This window comes from Saccopteryx leptura, chromosome 2, assembly GCF_036850995.1.
Source record: "Saccopteryx leptura isolate mSacLep1 chromosome 2, mSacLep1_pri_phased_curated, whole genome shotgun sequence".
NCBI classification, from domain to species: Eukaryota; Metazoa; Chordata; class Mammalia; order Chiroptera; family Emballonuridae; genus Saccopteryx; species Saccopteryx leptura.
Genome location: NC_089504.1, coordinates 358265313 through 358287581, shown reverse-complemented (window position 1 = coordinate 358287581; position 22269 = coordinate 358265313). Strand labels below are relative to the sequence as shown.

Sequence of the window (22269 nt, the reverse complement as noted above, 5' to 3'; positions counted from 1 at the left end):
CGACAGAGGCCATTGCTGGGCCCCAGGCGCGAGGCAACGGTCTGTAGCCCACCACTGGAGGAACTACTCAGAGAGTGCCGGTGACTCGTCACTCCCAGCTGAGGGGTGCTGAGTGATGGTCAAGCTGCAGAACAGCTGGGGGGGGGGGCAGTTCACACCCCCCAGCGTGGTCAGGGTGTGGGTGGTTTCAGCGAGAGTGAGTGACAGTGAATGGCAGCCACGTGAGAATCACAGCTGGGCAGCTTAGCCACCCTAGACTGACAGGGTCACAGGGTGAGGGGAGGCGCACTTGACACAAAAGAGCCCGGAGCAAAGGAGAGATAAAGGAGGTGGAACTGGGGGCATCTGGTTCCCCAGACTTTGCCCTCCCCCCCCGCTCCCCACTTCTAAGCGCCTGCTCTCCCTATGACGAGCTGCGGGGAGCGGGGGGTAGGAGCAAGTGATTCCAGGAAGTGGTCTGCGTGGAGTGCGGCCACCACCTGCCCCTAGTCCTCAGCCGCTTACCAACATTCACACGACCCCTCCCCCACCGCGCGCCGCGGAGTTGGCGGGCACTGAAGTCCCCGCAGGTGGGGGTCCGATGGACACCGCCCCCCCCCCCCGCCTTCCCGACTCCTGAGCGGAGAGGGTTAGGACGGCGGTCCGCTCCACACGCGGAAACCCCACTTTCCCCCATCCAAGCCCAAGCGGGCCGGAGCCCGAGGGGTGCCCGCGCGGCCGCCCCTCCCCCACGCGCCCCTCCCCCACGCCGCCGTCCGGCCGCCAGGGTCTCCGCGGTCCCTCGCTCGGCCAGGGAGGGGGCCCTGGCTTCGCCGCGGCCGTTTCCTGCTTACCCCCTCCCCGCCGAGGGTAAAAAAAAAAACCTCTCCTCCTCCTCCTCCCCCGACAGCCGCGACCGAGTGGCCCGGTCCGCGCGCGCAGTTCGCGCCCAGGCGCTCTCCAGCCCCGGCGGCGGCGGCGGCGGCAGCAGCGGCGGCGGGGGAGGGGTGCGGCGGGGGATGGGAGGAGGCCTGGCCCCGCGGCCGCGGGACCGCCGGGACCGCCGCGGGGCCACGGGCCCGAGCCGGCGCCCGCGCCCCGGATTCGCCTCGGCTCGGCTCGGCCGCGCGGTGGGTGCCTCGCCCCCGGCCGGCCCGCGCGCCGGCGGCTCCCGCTCGGGCTGGGCTGGGGGGTGAGTCCGGGCCGCCGCTTACCTGGCGGCGGGGGCGGCGGCGGCGGCGGCGGCGGCGGGAAGAGGTGGCAGACGGGGGGGCTGTGGCGGTCGCGGCCCCGGTCGTGGCCCGGCCCGCGCCCGAGTATTCCCTCGTCGTCGTCCTCGTAGTCATCGTCGGCCGCCTCCACCTCCTCCTCCTCCTCCTCGTCGCCCTCTTCTTCCTCCTCTTCTTCCTCCTCCGACACCACCATCTCCTCCTCCTCCTCCTCCTCGTCCCTCAGAGGGGAAGCCATCCTGTGGCTCTGGCCCCCCCACCACCCCCCCACCCACCGCCCGCCCGCCTCCCCCACCGCTACCACCACCACCTCCTCCTCCTCCTCCTCCTCCTCCTCCTCCTCCTCCTCCTCCTCCTCCTCCTCCTCCTCCTCCTCGGCGGCGGCGTCCTCCTCCTCCTCCTCCTCCTTACAGCCTCCCCCAGCCCCCCAAAGCCCCGGGCCACCCCCTCCGAAACCCCCACCCCCGGGGCCGCCGTCTGAGGGGGTGGGCCAAACCACCTCAAAAATTGTTCTTGGAAAAAATTAAGACTTTTTTTTCTTTCTATCCTTCCAAGAGAACAAGAAAGGGGGATTAAAAAAAAAATGTATGTGTGTGTATATATATATATTATATATATATATAAAAGTTTTCGACTTTTCTCTACCCCCCTCTCCGTTACTTTAAATATATTTAAATTCTGAGGGGGGCGCTCAGAAATATTTCTCAGAGCTGAGGCACTAAGATGGCCGCCTTGAAATTATTTTTAAAACAACCCCCCCTCCAGCACCGCCACCCCCTCCATGAAGAAAGGGAGAGGGGGGAAAATCCCCTTTTAAAACAAAATGGCTGGCTTAATATTTCATTTTTCACCCCCCACCCCATTCTCCTCCCTGTTACACCCCCATCTCCAAACCTTACCCAGAAACCCACAAATTTCTCCCTTTTTTCATAACTGATTAGTGCACAGATTAATAGATATTTTCCTTGTGTACTGTGTGTGCGCGCACCCCCGCGCGCGCCCGCGTGGGGGGGCATGAAGGATTTCTGCATAAAACAAAAATGGCTGCTTTAACTCCCCCTTATAAAAAATATTTGAGGGGGGGCATTAATCAGTACTCATGCTCAGTCTGACATCAGCATAAATTGTTAAAGGTTAACTAGTTAGATACTAGTCCAACTACATTTCATTTTTTTTTCTTTTCTTTACTAGTCTCTTCCTCCCCACCTCCCTTCTCTAAAGAAAAGAGCTTTTTTTTTTTTTGAATACTTCAGAAGGGAGTGGTTTGATGTGAAGGGTTTTTTTTCTTCCCCTTCAGGCATAGAAAAGGAAAAAGATGAAATATATGTTTATATATAACTATGTTTCTGCATACCTCATTGAAGTCAAAATGCATTTAATTGTGTACGTTATCTTTTAACTGAGAAGTGATACTGGATTTTTTTTTCTTTCTTTAAAAAAGTGGTAGAAATCCCAGTGACTTTTGGGGGAGAGATGTGAATAGATAAACAATGATTGAGGTTTTTCAAAGGAGTCCATGTTTGATTCTCTCCTTTGCGCAACCTTCTCTGTGATTAATAATTGTTGTATATTTTATGTTCACTCTTTTCTCCATTACCTTGCCTTTCCCTTCTCCAATTGCTTGAATATAAAATTCATCTGACTTGGGAAATTAATTTAGGGGTAAGTAGAACAGACTTTTAGAATAGAGGGGAAAGAGTCAAGTCTGAAGATTGTGAAATGATTTTCTCTTTTCTCCTATTTCAGTGTATTTCCCTTCCTCCATGATCTCCAACACTGATAAAGTGGAAGAAACTGAGGTACCATGAAAGAGAAAAGTAACTGGAACTGAGAAAAAGAAAGAGGTAGGGGATGCCGCTCACATTTTCTTCTGTCTCTGACCCCTGATTTCCAAGTGTCCCAGTGTTTATCTTAAAAGTGACACCAGGAATCAAATGGAAGATTGTAAAGGAGTCCAAAAGTAGCTTTCTCATCCAGAGACTTGTAAAATGAAATTTGCCAGTTGAGTAATGCTAGCAAAGAAAGGGGCGAATAGCTCAGTTCTACCTTTTTTTGTTCTAGTCAGTCACCCTTTTCTTCCTTCTCCTTTCCTCTTATTCTTTTGATCTCATTTTGTTCTGTTCCTTGCTTCCATTCTATATCTGTGAAATCAGTTCTCTTTTGGGTTATTTCCCTAGCTGCCAGCCACACAGCAACCCTTGCAGGATTTGGGAGCACCTTAAGAGAGAGGGTTAGGGTAGGCAGCAACCAGAGAGTATTGGTGACAAGGAACACTATGCGGATTTTGATTTAGGAGGCTAAAATGTTTTTATTGATGTGACACCCCCCCCCCCCACACACACACACACTATTGTATTTCACTTGCACACTGATTTCCATCTTTTGACCTGGCCTTTGGCATTCTCTTGCCTTTGCTCCCACATCATTCCTGTGTGAGTCTAACCTCTTCCATTTGACTGTATTCTGTCCTCTTTCCCAGTCTCTCTCTCCCCCTAGTCCATCTGGGTATTCTCTGTTTTCTGTATATGGGCTTCTCTGTATGTGTCTTTATTCTTCACTCATCCCTTTGACTCTCAGGCTGTATAAGTTATAAGTAACTATCCATGTCTGTCTTCTAGGCTCTGAGCACATGTGCCTCTCCCTCGTGTGTGCTTGACTCTCCCTCTTTTGGCCCCTCTGTGTGTGTCTGGGAAGAGTGTCCCCACGTGTCTGTTGACAACCCTACACATCATATGCGCCACAGTCTCTGCCTCTGTGCCCTCACCTTGTGTGCTGAGTCCTCATCCTGCCTGCCACATGTGCCATGAGCTGCAAGTGTGGGTGGCTAAAGGTGGCTGTGTGCATCCCTGTACAAACATTCATCATTCTTGTGGTGTGCTTTGCATATAGTTTTGTTAATTTGCCTGATTCTTCTTCTTGTCCATTTCTCCCTCTGCCTGCCGGCCTGCTTCTGTTCTCTTCTCTCCCTACTGACTTCTTGATTTTTCTTCTTCTATCCTTGTTTCCACCTGTCTCTCTACCTGCTTACTCCGATTATGGTGTCTGTCTGCCTGCCTGCTGGTCTGCTCCTCCCTGACTGGCTGCCAGCCTCTTTTTCTCCCTGGTTGTCTGTCTGCTTCTCTGGCTGTTTGCCCACCACTCTCTCTAGCCATCTGTCTCTCCGCCTGCCTGTCTCTATCACTTTTTTAGCCTTGGTTTGTCTACCTCCTAGGCCTTGCCATGGTTCCTTGTCTCGATTTGTCTCTTATCTTATCCTTCTGCTTGTTCCTCTTTTATGCCTGTTAAGTTCATGGTTTTTCCTTGCTTTATGTCTGTCTACCCTGCTTGTTTGCTGCTATCCCACTGTTTAACGCTTGTATCTTTTTAGTCTGTCTGTGTATCAGCATTTTCCCTTGACTTTCTCTATCTCAGCATCCCATCAATGGTGATGGGCTCTCTACCCCCAACCTCTCAGTTAACCCTTTGCCCCAAAGTCTTATCTGCCTTCTGCCACATCCCTTATCTTGCCTTCTGTCCCTGCTTACCTCCATTTCAGTTGTCTCTTTCTTTTTGTCTTTCTGGTTCTGCAGTCTGCCCGCCTCAGTCTTTTTGCTATTTCCCCAGTCTCTCCTTATTTTCCTGCCTTTTTGCTCTCTCTCTCTGCCTGGCTGCTTGCTTTCCTTTTTCTTCTTATTTTTTTAATCAATTTCTAAATAGCTAGTATGTACACATGGTACAAAATGTTTTAAGTACTAAAAGAATAAGCCTCTCTTGCTCTCGCTCTCTCTCCCAGCCTTTAGTTCCTCTCCCCAGAGTTGGTCACTACTTCACATTTCTTGGATATTGTTCCAGAAAACAGTCTACATATATATGTCTACTTGCTTTTTACTGTACTTCTTCCTACTTCTCTCCTAGTTCTTCTGAATGCTTCTTCCTCTGTAGTCTGTCAGTACTTCCTACTTCACTGGGCTTACCATCTCTTGCCTCTTATCTTTTTTATTCTACTTTATGGTATGGCATTTGTTGTTTTGACTGGTTGCTAGTTTTGTGCTTTTACTACCAGGACCTGAGGAGCACCTAGGAAGAGCTTGCTTTCTCCTGATCTATCCTACTCTGCATAATAAGTTGTTCTGGCCTGACCAGGTGGAGGCACAGTGGAAAGAGAGTTGACCTGGGACGCTGAGGACCCAGGTTCAAAACCCGAAGGTCTCTTGCTTGAACGTGGGTCAGCTTGAGCACAGGCTCACGAACTTGAGCATGGGATCATAAACATGACCCCATGGTTGCTAGCTTGAAGCCCTAGGTCGCTGGCTTGAGCCTAAAGTCAGTGGCTTGGCTGGAGCCCCCCAGTTAAGGCACGAATGTGAAAGCAATCAATGAACAACTAAAGTGCTGAGACAACAAGTTGATGCTTCTCATCTTTCTCTCACTAAAATAATTTGTTTTGATAATAGGTCACACATGTTGGTCTAGTCATCACTGAAATATGTGTTGAGAAAAGCACTGAAAAATACCATACAAATATAGGTACAGTTCATTATTTTAAAATTGATTGATTTTAGAGAGAGTAAGGGAGAGAGAGAAATATTGATTTGTTCCACTTCTTTATGCATTGATTGGTTGATTCTTGTATGTGTGCTGCCGGGGAATTTAACCCACAGCCTTGGTGTATTGGGACAATGCTCTAACCAACTGAGCTACCCGGCCAGGGCTGGGTACATAATAAGTACAGGTAGTTTAAAAGCTGAGCTTACATGCACATAGAGTAGGTTCAGGCCCACTCTGCCTTTTCCCACATCTGTGTGAATTCTTTAAAGGCATGTGAATCTAGACCCTTTTAGGTTTAGTAGCACCCTTTGGCTGTTGACCTAGGCTTGTCCAAGAAGTCTGTCATCCTCCTTTTCTAAAAAACTTTGCTTCCTTCTAAAACTTTTCTCCCTTTTCATCCTTCTTTGACTCCTCTCACATGCCACCTTGGAAATGTTGTAATTCGTTGAGAGAAACAAAGATACAGCCTCTATCCAGGTCTCTTCAGGAAGGTGATGATAAAACTTTTACACACAATGCTCTGCTCTTTCATTTCTGCTTTTTTACTGCCAGTATTCCTGAATTTAACAGTTTCAGCTTCCATCTCTGTCTCTCCTGTCTTTCCCTCTCTCACTTGTCTTTTCTTAGTTCTGTCTTTCCTTCTAACTCTGTCTTGGGCTCCATTCTAGCCTCTCTTTCTGATTGGCCGCCTTCCCTCTCTTCTGTCTGATTGGCCTTTATCCCTCCCTCACCCCATCTGTCTGCTTGATTCTCTCTGTCTTCCTGCAGTAATGCATGTATGTAGAAGCACTTTATAAATTGTAAAGTACTGGGTAGTATAAAACATTATCGTCTTCTTTCTTTCCTGTTTTCTTCCTTTCTCTGCCTGCCTTCTCTCTCTCTCGACTCCTTTCTGTTTGTCTGTTTCTGTTCCTCTTGGTGATCCTGCCTGCTTCTCTTGTCAGTCAACTCCTTTCTTTTCTTGCCAACCTGTCTGTTTTTCTGCCACCCTTCTCTGCTCCATTCTTGTGTCTGTTTCCAGGCTCCCCTGTATGTCTTTTACCTGTCTATTTTCTCTGTCCTTAGGTCTTTCATCCATGTCTGTGTGTCACACCTTCTCCAGCTGCTTGTCTCCCTCCCTGTCAGTTTCAATGTGGGTACCACTCTGCCTTTTGCTATCTTCCTGTACTTTAAAAACTAAAAATAAAATAAAGTAAAATAAAATATCATATGACTGATTGGTAGAGGAGAATGTTTTTTTGTTTTTAATGAAAAGACTGTTAAGGTAAGAACAGGGAACTGAGGCGTGCAGCTATCAAATGCAAACCAGAAATTAGAGCACCCCCCCCCCCAAAGAAAAAGCATAAGGGACTTCAAAGCCAATAATAAAATCACTTATTAAAGCCAAAGCAAGAAATTTATCCCCAGCAATAGTGTCTAACTTTTCTTAGATCATAGGAAGTTATAAACGCTTCCCCCAGAAAAACAGTAAATATACAAAATATCACGTTTCCATGGTGTCATGAATTCTTTGGACCCCAGGGTAAAACCCTGATGTAGGGAAACAATGAGAATGATTAAAGAACACAGACATGAACTCGTGCAACAAAGCAGAGCAAAGAACTGAAAAAGCACTTGGCTATCTATGATTTTCTATCCAAGGACATGTTATTAAAGAGATTCCTAGTTGTCTTTTAAAATATATTGGTTAGTGATAATAATGAAAAGTATGTAAAGAGTGTGGATATCATGGAATTAGAGATGGAAGGTCATCTAAACCAGTGGTTCCCAAAATGGTTCAGTAAGATTGCCACCTTTCCTTTTGTGGTAAGGTCTGTTCTTTGTTCTGAGATTATGTTTTTCTCCTTTGTTATTTTTAAAATTTTTCCATTGATTTGAGGTGGAATAAGGAGGGGGTGAGAGAGAGAGAGAGAGAGAGAGAGAGAGAAATATCAATTTGATATTCCACTTATTTGTGCACTCATTGGTTGCTTCTGATATGTGCCCTGACTGAGGATTGAACCACGACCTTGGTGCATTGGGATGACACTCTATCCACTGAACCGCCCTGCCAGGGCCCGAGATTATGTATTTTTTTTTTTTCTCATTTTTCTGAAGCTGGAAACAGGGAGAGACAGTCAGACAGACTCCCGCATGCGCCCGACCGGGATCCACCCGGCACGCCCATCAGGGGCGACGCTCTGCCCATCCTGGGCGTCACCATGTTGTGACCAGAGCCACTCTAGTGCCTGAGGCAGAGGCCACAGAGCCATCCCCAGCGCCCGGGCCATCCTTGCTCCAGTGGAGCCTTGGCTGCGGGAGGGGAAGAGAGAGACAGAGAGGAAGGAGAGGGGAGGGGTGGAGAAGCAAATGGGCGCTTCTCCTGTGTGCCCTGGCCGGGAATCGAACCCGGGTCCTCCGCACGCTAGGCCGACGCTCTACCGCTGAGCCAACCGGCCAGGGCCTGTATTTCTTATATATATTTTTATACAGAGTAAATATGTACCATACTATATATGTGATAAACATATAATGTGTGTGTGTCTATACACATGCTTATGTATTTGACAATATATCATATTTCTTAAAAATGTCCTTAAAAATGAGGTAGATCTTTATAGAAGGATGGCCATGATAGATTTTATGGAGAGAAAAAGAAAGAAAATGACTTCAAATATATGTATCTTTTAATTGATTGATTCTAGAGAGACAGAAAGAGGAAGGGAGAGCAGGAGAGGGAGAAGCATTCATTTGGTTGTTTCACTTGGTGGTGTGTTCATTGGTTGCTTCCCATATGTACCCACCGGGGACTGAACCCGTAACTCTGGTGTTTCTGGACGATGTTCTAACCGACTGAGCTAGCTGGCCAGGGCCAGAAAATGATTTTTTATATTTCTGTACAATTTGAACAGAGCATACATGTACTATCTTTTTATTAAATAATGGTGATGGGTATAAGTTTGGATTTTGTGATTGTTAATGTCCTTTTTTTTTGAGAGAGAGAGAGAGAGAGAGAGGCGAGAGAGAAAGAGAAAGGAGGGGAAGGAGGGAAGCATCAACTCATGGTAGCTACTTTTTGTGTGTGCCTTGGCCGGGCAAGGCTGGGGTTTTGATCTGACTTCCCCCAGTGCTTTCCCCACGGTGCCACCACAGGGCAGAAGTTCTTACTGTTCTTACAAAGCACAATAAAAAGTCAGTCACTCCATCTTGATCACTAACTTTATTTTTTTATGTTTTACTGGTCATTGAAATCTAGAAGTCTGGGATCTACTGCTTTATTTTAATAACTTCTTGACTTCATGAAGAGAGAAACTTTAGTTCTTCATATATTGTGCATGATTTGCCATATTTACATACCAACTGTACACTAGTATATGTATACTCTTAAATAAAGTCAACTCACTTTTCTTTCACTTAGATGAATGTCTTTTTTTTTTTTTTTTTGTATTTTTCTGAAGCTGGAAACTGGGAGAGACAGTCACAGACAGACTCCCGCATGTGCGCGACCGGGATCCACCCGGCACGCCCACCAGGGGCGATGCTCTGCCCACCAGGGGGCGATGCTCTGCCCACCAGGGGGCAATGCTCTGCCCCTCTGGGGCGTCACTCTGTCCCGACCAGAGCCACTCTAGCGCCTGGGGCAGAGGCCAAGGAGCCATCCCCAGCGCCCGGGCCATCTTTGCTCCAATGGAGCCTTGGCTGCGGGAGGGGAAGAGAGAGACAGAGAGGAAGGGGGGGGGTGGAGAAGCAAATGGGCGCTTCTCCTATGTGCCCTGGCCGGGAATCGAACCCGGGTCCCCCGCACGCCAGGCCAACGCTCTACCACTGAGCCAACCGGCCAGGGCCAATGAATGTCTTTTAAACAATAAATTTTATAATACTAAGAAATAATAGTCATAAATCCTTGATTTGATAGGGTAATTCTATTTTTTTTGTAATTTATTTTAAATTACAAATAAAATAAAAACCAATAAAAATAAAAGCATCTTGCATGCTACCAATGGTATAGGAACAATATTTTAGGAAATAGCACTTTAATCTAATTCTACAGGTACAGAAATGGTCCAGATGTTGAAACGATTGCCTAAGATAACTTAGTTGTTAGATACAGAATGAAGACTTGAAATATATATATATTTTTAATTAATTAATTATTTACAGAGACAGAATGAGTCAGAGAGAGGGATAGACAGGGACAGACAGACAGGAACGGAGAGAGATGAGAAGCATCAATCATCAGTCTTTCATTGCGCCTTGCAACACCTTAGTAGTTCATTGATTGCTCTGTCATATGTGCCTTGACCGTGGGCCTTCAGCAGACCGAGTAACCCCTTGCTAGAGCCAGTGACCTTGGGTTCAAGCTGGTGGGCTCTTGCTCAAACCAGATGAGCCCACGCTCAAGCTGGCGACCTCAGGGTCTCGAACCTGGGTCCTCTGCATCCCAGTCCGACGCTCTATCCACTGCGCCACCACCTGGTCAGGCTTGAATTATATTTTTAATTTATCTTTCTATTATATTCTCAGTTACTTCTAAGTCAATAGAATTCCTAGAATTTTAAAGAAATGTATATGTGAAGCTGATGGTCACATATGTAACTTACTACATACAACAACTGTATTACAGAACTATCAATGGTCAATTTAACTGTATCTACTACATTGTTAAACTTAACATGTTTTCTAACAGAGTTACACTTCTTACCATCTACCCTAAAGAAACAATCATCAAGCCCTGGCTGGTTGGCTCAGCGGTAGAGCATCGGCCTAGCGTGCGGAGGACCCGGGTTCGATTCCCGGCCAGGGCACACAGGAGAAGCGCCCATTTGCTTCTCCACCCCTCCGCCGCGCTTTCCTCTCTGTCTCTCTCTTCCCCTCCCGCAGCCAAGGCTCCATTGGAGCAAAGATGGCCCGGGCGCTGGGGATGGCTCTGTGGCCTCTGCCTCAGGCGCTAGAGTGGCTCTGGTGGCAACATGGCGACGCCCAGGATGGGCAGAGCATCGCCCCCTGGTGGGCAGAGCATCGCCCCTGGTGGGCGTGCCGGTGGATCCCGGTCGGGCGCATGCGGGAGTCTGTCTGACTGTCTCTCCCTGTTTCCAGCTTCAGAAAAATGAAAAAATGGAAAGAAAAAAAAAAAAAAAAAAAAAGAAACAATCATCACACTTGTGCCCATAGGTGATATGTACAAAGATGTTCATTACAACATTGTAATAGCAAAAAAATGGAAACACCCTAAATCTGCAACAGTTAAGGAACTGCTAAGTAAACTACATAGCAGTTAAGAAAAATGAGTTACAGCCCTGCCTGGGTTGCCCAGTGGGTAAAGTATTGTCCTTGTGCACCAAGGTCTCAGGTTTGATTCCCTGCTAGGGCACAAATGAGAAGCACTCAATGAGTGCACAACTAAGTGGAACAACGAGTTGATACTTCTCTCTTTCAAATCAATGGAAAAACTTTAGGAAAAAAGAAAAATAAATTACATCTTCATAGTAAGAGTCTTTACTACATTGTTAAGTGGAAAAAAGCAAGCTGCAAAGCAATTGGGTAGGACAAAAGTAGGTTTACAGTTGTTCATATTGAGAATAATACAGATGAGATCGGGCGCGTTCAGGGTGGTATGGCCGTAGACTGAAAATAATACAATAATAAATAATAAAAGAATAAACTTTTGCCTGACCAGGTGGTGGGGCAATGGATAGAGCATCGGACTGGGATGTGGAGGACCCAGGTTCAAGACCCCACGGTCGCCAGCTTGAGCGCAGGTTCATCTGGTTTGAGCAAGGCTCACCAGCTTGAGCCCAAGGTCACTGGCTCGAGCAAGGGGTCACTTGGTCTGTTGTAGCCCCCCGGTCAAGGCACATATTAGAAATCAATCAGTGAACAACTAAGGAGCCACAACGAAGAATTGATGTTTCTCATCTCTCTCACTTCTTGTCTGTCTGTCCCTATCTCTGACTCTCTCTGTCTCTGCCACACAAAAAAAAGAATAAACTTTCGTGTTTTGCATACTCACACTGTAAACCTACTTTTGCCCAACCCTATATGTGGTATCATTTAGTTAATTTGTGTTTCGAAGAAGCTAAAAACAATACTGTATCTACAGATGCATTTATATGTATATAAATGCCTTAAAAAATTCTGGACATAGAAAAGAAAAATAAATAAATAAATAAATAAATAAATAAAAATTCTAGACATAGATATACCAGGTGGTAACAGTGATTTCTTTGGGGAACGACTAGTCAAGGGGAATATTTAGCTTTATTTATTTATTTTTATATATATATATTTTTAGACGGGGGGAGAACACAGAGCATGCGTCCTCAAATCATCAAGGGGAAATTTAGCTTTATTTACTTATTTTGTTTGTTTGAAGAGGGAAGATGGACACAGATTCCTGCATGCGCCCCAACTGGGATCCATCTGCAATCCCCCTACAGGGCAGTGATACTCTGCCTATCTGGGGCCATTGCTCGACAATGGAGCCACCTTTAGCATCTGAGGCAGAGGCTCAAGGGAGCCATCCTCAGCAACCAGGGTCTGAATCGATCAAGCCATGACTGTGGGAGAGAAAGGGGGGTGGGGTGGAGAAGCAGATGGTTACTTCTTCTGTGTGCCCTGACTGGAAATCGAACCCAGGACATCCACATGCCAGGCAAATGCTCTCTCACTGAGTCAATTAATTGGTCAGGGCCATATTTAGCTTTATTAAGAATTCTGAAATTTAAAAAAAATTTTTTTTTAAGATTTTATTTATTCATTATAGAGAGGGGGGAGAGAGAGAGAGAGAGAGAAGAGGGAGGAGCAAGAAGCATCAACTCCCATATGTGCCTTAACCAGGCAAGCCTAGGGTTTTGAACCAGCAACCTCAGCGTTTCCAGGTTGATGCTTTATCCACTGCGCCACCACAGGTCAGGCCTGAAATTTTATAATAAGAAAGTATTCATTTATTTGTATAGATGAATTTAAATAATATCATGATTACATTAAGAAAAGCCAAATGGGACAAAAAGTATGATTTCTCTAAATAAATCATCCCTCATTAATCTCTAGTTCTTTGAGGAGAAAAAGATACAAGCAAAGTATAATCTGTAGTTATTCTTTTGAAAATATTAATAAAGTTCTAGTTTAAAAACTAATTAAAATATGAGGGATGAAAGGAAAGGCACAGAAGAGCTTGTGTGATATAGAATCACTGATTTAAAAATATGAATATATGCCTGATCGGGCGGTGGCACAGTGGATAGAGCATCGGACTGGGATGCAGAAGACCAAGGTTCGAGACCCCGAGGTTGCCAGCTTGAGCGCTGGCTCATCTGGCTTGAGTAAAAGCTCACCAGATTGGACCCAAGGTCGCTGGCTTGAGCAAGGGGTTACTCAGTCTGCTGAAGGCCCACATGAGTCAGTCAAGGCACATATGAGAAAGCAATCAATGAACAACTAAGGTGTCGCAATGAAAAACTGATGATTGGCCCTGGCCGGTTGGCTCAGCGGTAGAGCGTCGGCCTGGAGTGCGGGGGACCCGGGTTCGATTCCTGGCCAGGGCACATAGGAGAAGCACCCATTTGCTTCTCCACCCCCCCCTCCTTCCTCTCTGTCTCTCTCTTCCCCTCCCGCAGCCAAGGCTCCATTGGAGCAAAGATGGCCCGGGCGCTGGGGATGGCTCCTTGGCCTCTACCCCAGGCGCTAGAGTGGCTCTGGTCGCAGCAGAGCGACGCCCCGGAGGGGCAGAGCATCGCCCCCTGGTGGGCAGAGCTTCGCCCCTGGTGGGCGTGCCGGGTGGATCCCGGTCGGGCGCATGCGGGAGTCTGTCTGACTGTCTCTCCCCGTTTCCAGCTTCAGAAAAATACAAAAAAAAAAAAAAAAAAAAAGAAAAACTGATGATTGATGGTTCTCATCTCTCTCCGTTCCTGTCTGTTTGTCCCTATCCATCCCTCTCTCTGACTCTCACTCTGTCTCTGTAAAAAAAAACAAAAAAACAAAAAACGGCCTAGCGTGCGGAGGACCCGGGTTCGATTCCCGGCCAGGGCACACAGGAGAAGCGCCCATTTGCTTCTCCACCCCTCCGCCGCGCTTTCCTCTCTGTCTCTCTCTTCCCCTCCTGCAGCCAAGGCTCCATTGGAGCAAAGATGGCCCAGGCGCTGGGGATGGCTCTGTGGCCTCTGCCTCAGGCGCTAGAGTGGCTCTGGTCGCAACATGGCGATGCCCAGGATGGGCAGAGCATCGCCCCCTGGTGGGCAGAGCGTCGCCCCTGGTGGGCGTGCCGGGTGGATCCCGGTCGGGCGCATGCGGGAGTCTGTCTGACTGTCTCTCCCTGTTTCCAGCTTCAGAAAAATGAAAGAAAAAAAAATATATATATATACACAGAATATTCCTGGAAGTATACACAAGAAACTGTAGTAGATACTACTGGAAGAGTACATTTCTTTTTCTTTTTTTTTTTTAAATGAGAGAGAAAAAGAGATAGAGGGGGACAGACAGGACAGACAAGGGAGAGAGATGAGAAGCATCAAGTCATTATTGCAACACCTTAGTTGTTCATTGATTGCTTTTTCATATGTGCCTTGACCAGGGAGCTCCAGCCGAGCCACTGACCCCTTGTTCAAGTCATTGACCTCAGACTCAAGCCAGCGACCTTGGGCTTTAAGCCAGAGACTGTGGGGTCATGTCTATGATCGTACAGTCAAGCCAGCAACCCTATGTTCAAGCTGGTGAGCCTGTGCTCAAGCCAGCTACCCTGCACTCAAGCCGGCAACCTCAGGGTTTTGAGCCTGGGTCCTCAGCATCCCAGGCTGATCCTCTGTCCACTGCGCCACCATCTGGTCAGGCACATTGTACATATTTTAAAGCACCTTGAAAACTTTTTAGTGATTAAGGGATTAGCTAGGTGGAGAGAGAAGAGACACTTTGAGATCAGACATAAACACAAAAAAAGTTAACCAACAGCAACATGTGGTAGTGTTGATTGCTCTGGGCTGTAAAACCTGAGCATTTGTAGAAGAAAATGCTCCTTTGTAGAGGGAAGGGGAACCAGTGAAGAACTTGAATATGAAGTTTGTTTGAAGTAGGTCCCAAAAGATAGCTAAGATTTATATAGCAGAGAGAAGGAAGGGCAGTCTAGGTTGAGTAAGAAGTACTTAGCAAGTAGTATGTGGACTTCATCTGAGTAGAGTGGTAAGTTTTTTATAGAAAGCTAGAGTAGGTGGTGGTACTTTAAAGGGTAAGAATTGTTACTATATCAAGGATGAGTAGAGGCCAGAACTTTGGAGGAACTTAGAAGAATGGAGGGGAGAGAAGAGAAGCCAAAGAAAAAAATGGAAATTGTTAGAGTGGTAGGTACACCAGATAGTGTTACTGTGTGGTTAAAGCAAGAAGACAGTTCCAGGCCCTGGCTGGTTGGCTCAGTGGTAGAGCGTTGGCCTGGCGTGCGGGAGTCCCGGGTTCAATTCCCAGCCAGGGTACACAGGAGAAGTGCCCATCTGCTTCTCCACCCCTCCCCCTCTCCTTCCTCTCTATCTCTCTCTTCCCCTCCCTCAGCCGAGGCTCCATTGGAGTAAAGTTGACCCGGGTGCTGAGGATGGCTCTGTGGCCTCTGCCTCAGGCGCTAGAATGGCTCTGGTCGCAACAGAGCGACACCCCGGATGGGTAGAGCATCGCCCCCTGATGCCGGGTGGATCCTGGACGGGCGCATGCGGGAGTCTGTCTGACTGCCTCCTGGTTTCCAACTTCAGAAAAACACACACACACACACACACACACACACACAAACACACACAAAGACAATTCTAGAGGAAAGGTATAGTCACGTACACTAGATGCTTCATGGAGGTCAAGAAGAGTACCAACTGACAGTTGCTGAAAAAGTTAAATACAGGTTCCATATGACCTAGCAATTTCAGTCCTAGTTGTATATACCCAAGAGAGTTGAAACATCTACGCAAAAACTGTATATGAATCTTAGGAGCATTATTCGTCCCCCAAAGTGGAAACAACCCAAATGTCCATTAACTAAGGGATGGATAAACAAAAATACAGCATATCCATACAATCCAATCATTAAAGGAATTAAGTACTAATATATGCTACAGCATGGATGAACCCTGAAAACAGCAGGCAATGAAAGAAACTAGACACAAACGGTCACATACTGTCTGATTCCATCTATATGAAAGGTCCAGAATAAATGCAGAGATAGAAAATAGATTGCTGGTTGTCAGGAGTTGGGGGGAAGGAGAATGAGCAGTGACCACAAAGCGGTATGGGATTTCTTTCTGCGGTGATGAAAATATTCCGGACTTAAGTATAGGTGATAGCTGAGTAACCTTGTAAATATTCTAAAAACTCCTGAATTGTACACTTTAAAGTGGTGAATTTTATGGAGTATGAATGATATCTCAAATGTTTTAAAAAGACTGCGAACTGAGAAAAGTATTGTATTTGGTAGCTAGTTTGGGTGAGGAAGTTACATAGCAATGAAAGATTATAAGAAATCATTAAAATGTTGCTAATGGAGGTTTTTAACTAAAAATTTCATCTATTGAGAACTATTTCATAGGTTTAAAATAATATATATAGCATATATCTACCACAAAGAACATTAAAATGAATACATGTATCTATCATGTGTTCACCCACCCAAATGTAACAGTAGTAAGACCGTTAAGGCCTCAGATGAACTTCCATATTCCAAATTCCTCTCCAGCCCCACCCAGCCAATATCCTGAATTTTGTGTTTCCATCCCTTGCTTTTTCTTTGAGATTAGTTCCTTTCCCACCTGCAACTTCTTAATTTAAAAAAATGTTAAACCTCCAGAGAAGGATTATAATGTATACCCATATATAAATTCTACACCTAGATTAGCTGATCTGAATGTTAATCTTTGCCACACTGATGAAATGACACGAACAAATGCTTATAATCTAATTTTAATTGCATAAAACAATATAAAATCATTGCAACCATGTAGGAAAATACTAAACAGAATTGGTTAAAATGTTAATAGTGGTTTCTGCTATATGATAGCAATAAGAATGATTTTTGTTTTGCATCTTTATGCTTCTTTATATGGAATTTTATGTGAGGAGCACATATTCTATAATAAAAAAGAAAAAATAAACTTTAAAAATTAATTAAAAATATATAGAAGAAGAGAATTGGAGATAGTATCAAACATTCATTCTTAAAGTTGGATAGTCCCCCCCCCAAAAAAAAAGTAGTTTAAAATAGAATGGATAATAAACCTGGAAACAGACCACATACCTGAGGAAATTTATCTCAATGTTGCTTCCAGATTCCCCCATCTTGTGTGAAAAGGGCCCTGCAGTCTGACTGTATGTATACCCCTCTACTTCTCTTCCTCACTGTCATCTGCTTACCTCCTGATCATTCCCCTCATCCACTGAAGACTGACACTTAGCTCAGTCCTGCCCTTGACTTCCTAACCAGAAACCTTTCTCTCCAATTCCATGTCTAGTGAACACCAAACATTTTTTCCCTTTTGAAGTTGCCTTGTAACAATTTCTTAATAGTTTTCTATTGACTGAGCAGCTAGAAGTGCCTTGCTTTCCATCTATTGTTAAGCCCCAGTTGTTTAGCAGAATTGCCCTGACAACCTTCCCAGCTGATTAGCTGTCTTTCCAGTTACAGATTTGTCATGGTGAATGCGAGCCCCAAGCTGGCTTCCTTCTGCACCTCTGCTCACCCTTGGTCCTTTCACCATTTAGTTCTCTGGACAAGGAGAGTCATTTTCATTTCAGACTATATTAGATACAATTGGTAAATTAAACCTCCTAAGTTTTTTAAAAAGATTCTATAGTCCAAAATTGTTTAACTCCTAAAATGCATTCCAGAGCCAAATAATGAAGTTATCCACTCCCTTCATTAGAGAAAGAGTTTGAGCTTTGAAATCTGGTAGCATCCGGAATCCAAGTTCTGTCACTTACTAATGGCGACTCTGGGCAAGTTACGTATCACTCAAGTCTCAATTCCTTCATCTGTAAAACAGGGATCTTAATGCCTACCTTATATGGTTGTAGTAAGGATGACATGAACTAACATAAAGTACTAGCTTATGGGGCAATCAGTAATTGGTAGCTATTATTCTAAACAGTCAAGTTTTCTATTAGCCATTTCTGAACTCAGAGCGATTCACTTAAGATGACTGCAAGGTGAGAGGACTCATGACCGGAGTTATGAATAGCATCTTAGACTGAAGAAACAGAGTGCTGACTGTAGTTGTTACTTCTGCTAATAGTTGGCCTATTTCCCTTCTTTCCTCTGCTGTATATAAATAAGCTAAACTTTGGCATGATATGGAACAAACCACATTTTACTGGATGCAGATAACTTTCCTAATGGAGGCACAAACACTTGTTAGGTTGGAAACCAAATGTCAGTCACAGATATGGTCTATGATTTTCTAATCATGATAGATGTTACCTGGATGCCAAATAATGCCAAATCTCAGGAAATCCCAAGGGAAGGATTTGATATTAAATAGAGTAGCTAGCACAAGGAAAGGGCAAGAAAACTAAAATTTTGCATGCCTATTCCAAGGACCTTTTATTCTGCTAGGCATTTTCCCATATCTTATTTTAATCTCAACAACACTGAGGGGGTTAGTGTTCCTTTTTAAGTGACCATATCCTGGTTTATGCCTGTTGTCTTTAGTGAAATTGTACTTTTATTTTCTATATTTTATGGGTAAATGGAATATAAAAGAAGCATAGTATTCCATGCATGGTTACAACGCCAGAGAACTCCCTTCTGCCGCTGGATTTCTTCTGTGAATATCCCATTCGTATGTCATCCAGCTACCACTGTAATACACCACCATTTTGCTGCTTGCTAAATCATAGCAACTCAAATGCTTATCTTACCTGACCTCTGTAATATTTCACACTGTTTATCACTCCCAGCTCTAAAATATCCTTTCTGGCTTCAGCGGCATCCTTTTCCTGGGTCTGTCTCACCACTCTGCCTTTTCCTTCTGCATCTCCTCCTTCTCCCCTTCCTTAGGTATTGTCTCCCAGGCCTTCCACTTCGATCACACTTCATTTTTTTTTTTTTTCCTTTTATAGAGACAGAGAGAGAGTTGGTGAGAGGGATAGACAGGGACAGACAGAAAGGAACGGAGAGATGAGAAGCATCAATCATTAGTTGTTGTTTTTTTCTAAATTTTTTTTTGCTCTTTTATTTTTTGTATTTTTCTGAAGTTGGAAACGGGGAGACAGTCAGACAGACTCCCGCATGCACCCAACCCGGATGCACCCGACCGGGATCCACCCGGCACGCCCACCAGGGGGCGATGCTCTGCCCATCTGGGGCATTGCTATTGCAACCAGAGCCATTCTAGCACCTGAGGCAGAGGCCATGGAACCATCCTCAGCGCCCAGGCCAACTTTGCTCCAGTGGAGCCTTGGCTGCAGAAGGGGAAGAGATAGAGAGGAAGGAGAGGGGGAGGGGTAGAGAAGCATATGGGTGCTTCTCCTGTGTGCCCTGGCCGGGAATCGAACCCGGGACTCCTGCACGCCAGGCCAATGCTCTACCACTGAGCCAACCGGCCAGGACCCAATCATTAGTTTTTTGTTGCGCATTGCGACACCTTAGTTGTTCATGGATTGCTTTCTCATATGTGCCTTGACCGCGGGCTTTCAGCAGACCGAGTAACCCCTTGCTCAAGCCAGTGACCTTGGATCCAAGCTGGTGAGCTTTGCTCAAACCAGATGAGCCTGCGCTCAAGCTGGCGACCTCTGGGTCTCGAACCTGGGTCCTCTGCATCCTAGTCCGATGCTCTATCCACTGCGCTACCATCTGGTCAGGCCACACTTCATTCTTTTTTTTTTTGTATTTTTTAAAATTATTTTTATTTATTTATTCATTTTAGAGAAGAGAGAGAGAGAGAGAGAGAAGGGGGAGGAGCAGGAAGCATCAACTCCCATATGTGCCTTGACCAGGCAAGCCCAGGGTTTTTGAACCGGTGACCTCAGAATTTCAGGTCAACACTTTATCCACTGCGCCACCACAGGTCAGGCCACACACTTCATTCTTGATGTGATCTTATCCTTGACTTCGGCAGTAGTTACTCTGCTGATAATTCCCACACCGATAACTGGCTCAGAGCTCCCATTAGGATCTAGTCCAGGGGTCCCCAAACTTTTTACACAGGGGGCCAGTTCACTGTCCCTCAGATCATTGGAGGGCCAGACTATAAAAAAAACTATGAACAAATCCTTATGCACACTGCACATATCTTATTTTAAAGTAAGAAAACAAAATGGGAACAAATATAATATTTAAAATAAAGAACAAGTAAATTTAAATCAACAAGCTGACCAGTATTTCAATGGGAACTATGCTCCTCTCACTGACCACCAATGAAAGAGGTGCCCCTTCCGGAAGTGTAGCGGGGGCCGGATAAATGGCCTCAGGGGGCCGCATGTGGCCCGCGGGCCGTAGTTTGGGGACCTCTAATCTAGTCCCATATATCCAGTAAGACCTGGACGTCTATGTTGGTATGCCCCAAAGTTACTTCATATCACTAACTAAAAATGTCAGATTCCTCTTCCAGCATCCCGCTTCTCCATCAGTGGACTCGTCATCATCCCAGTCACACAGGCTAGAAACTGGGGTGTTGTGCTTGACTGCTCCCTCTGCCCCAGACCCCTTCCTAGTAAATTATCCAGTTGTGCAATTCCTTTTTTTTTCTTTTTCAGTTTTTTTGGTTTGTTTTGTTTTGTTTTTTCTTATAGAGAAAGGGATAGACAGGGACAGACAGACAAGAATGGAGAGATGAGAAGTATCAATCATTAGTTTTTCGTTGCACATTGCAATACCTTAATTGTTCATTGATTGCTTTCTCATATGTGCCTTGACCACGGGCCTTCAGCAAACCGAGTAATCCCTTGCTGGAGCCAGCGACCTTGGGTCCAAGCTGGTGAGCTTTTGCTCAAACTAGATGAGCCCGTGCTCAAGCTGGTGACCTCGGGGTCTCAAACCTGGGTCCTCGGCATCCCAGTCTGACGCTCTATCCACTGTGCCACCGCCTGGTCAGGCATGCAATTCTTTTTTAACTTCAAATTATCTGATATCCACTGCCACTTAGTTCCATCTACCTTCATCTCTTTCTTGGGCTGCTGCAGCAATAAGTCTCCGTATCCTTTTTCTCCCCTCCAATCCATTCTCTCTTGACATTATATAATCAAGTCACCATTTAAAAATGCAAATATGACCTGACTGGTGGTGGCGCAGTGGCTAGAGCAGTGACTTGGGACACTGAGGTCCCAGGTTCAAAATCCCAAGGTTGATCGCTTGAGCATGGGATCATCAATATGAACCCATGGTTGCTGACTTGAGCCCAAAGGTCGATGGATTAAAGCCAAGGTCACTGGCTTGAGAAAGAAGGTCACTGTCTTGGCTGAAGCTCAATAAAATAAGTAAATAAATATATAAAAATGAAAAATAAAGTATACCATTCAGGGTCAAGGGTTTTATAAAGAATGGCATGATCAGATTTGCATTTTTATTTTATTTTAGCAAGATAGAAAGACAGGAAGGGAGGAGAGAGATGAGAAGCATAAACTCATAGTTGTGGCACTTCAGTTGTTCATTGACTGCTTCTCCTATGTGCCTTGGCTGGGGACTCAAGGCAGATGAGCCGGTGTTCTCGCCAACGACCCCAGGGTTTCAAACCTGAGACCTCAGCATCCTAGGTTGATGCTCTGTCCACTGTGCCACCACTGGTCAGGCCTGCATTGTATACTTTAAAAGGGTGAATTTTATAGTATGTGGATTATATCTCAATTAAAAACTTTACCTGGTTGACAAAGCCTCACATGACCTGGTCGGCATTAACTTCTCTGACTGCCCACCCTTCCCGGGCCTCCCATCGCCTCTTAGCTTTACTGCGCTTCGTTCCTGCGCACAGACTGAGCTTCCCACATACTGTCTCGCCTCCCAGCTCTGTGCTGTTTATATCATGCTTTCTCTGTCTCTTCCTCTTCACTTGGCCACCTCAACTTTGCCCTTCAGTTCTCAGTTTGAGATGATCCTTTACTGAAACGCCTTCCCTGATCTCCCAGGCTTGGTCTAGGTCAGGGGTCCCCAAACTACGGCCTGCGGGTCGCATGCGGCCCCCTGAGGCCATTTATCCGCCCCCGCCACATTTCCGGAAGGGGCACCACCATCTCATTAGCCAAAAGCAGGCCCATAGTTCCCATTGAAATACTGGTCAGTTTGTTGATTTAAATTTACTTGTTCTTTATTTTAAATATTGTATTTGTTCCCGTTTTGTTTTTTTTACTTTAAAATAAGATATGTGCAGTGTGCATAGGGATTTGTTCATAGTTTTTTTTTTATAGTCCGGCCCTCCAATGGTCTGAGGGACAGTGAACTGGCCCCCTGTGTAAAAAGTTTGGGGATCCCTGGTCTAGGTGTTCCTGAGGCATTTCATACAAAGCCTCTTTGTAGCATTTATCATGTTTTATTTGTTGATTTTATGAATATTGATTAACTGCTGTGGGCTTGGCACTAGGCTAGGGACATGGTTCTGCCCTCCTA

The 22269-nt window shown here is 45.6% G+C and overlaps 1 protein-coding gene across 10 annotated transcripts in view; it reads right to left on the bottom strand.

Moving 5' to 3' along the window:
- Nucleotides 1–22269, bottom strand: part of CHD3 (chromodomain helicase DNA binding protein 3) — a 58526-nt gene that overhangs the window by 27296 nt on the left and 8961 nt on the right. For 7 of the 10 annotated variants that reach the window (XM_066364785.1, XM_066364787.1, XM_066364786.1 and 4 more), the window contains exon 3: nucleotides 1194–1419. In XM_066364785.1, the coding sequence (XP_066220882.1) occupies nucleotides 1194–1419 (226 nt within the window). Of the gene's footprint in view, nucleotides 1–1193; nucleotides 1455–22269 lie in introns of those variants that run through there. The other 3 variants (XM_066364794.1, XM_066364791.1, XM_066364792.1) reach the window with 1 other exon arrangement.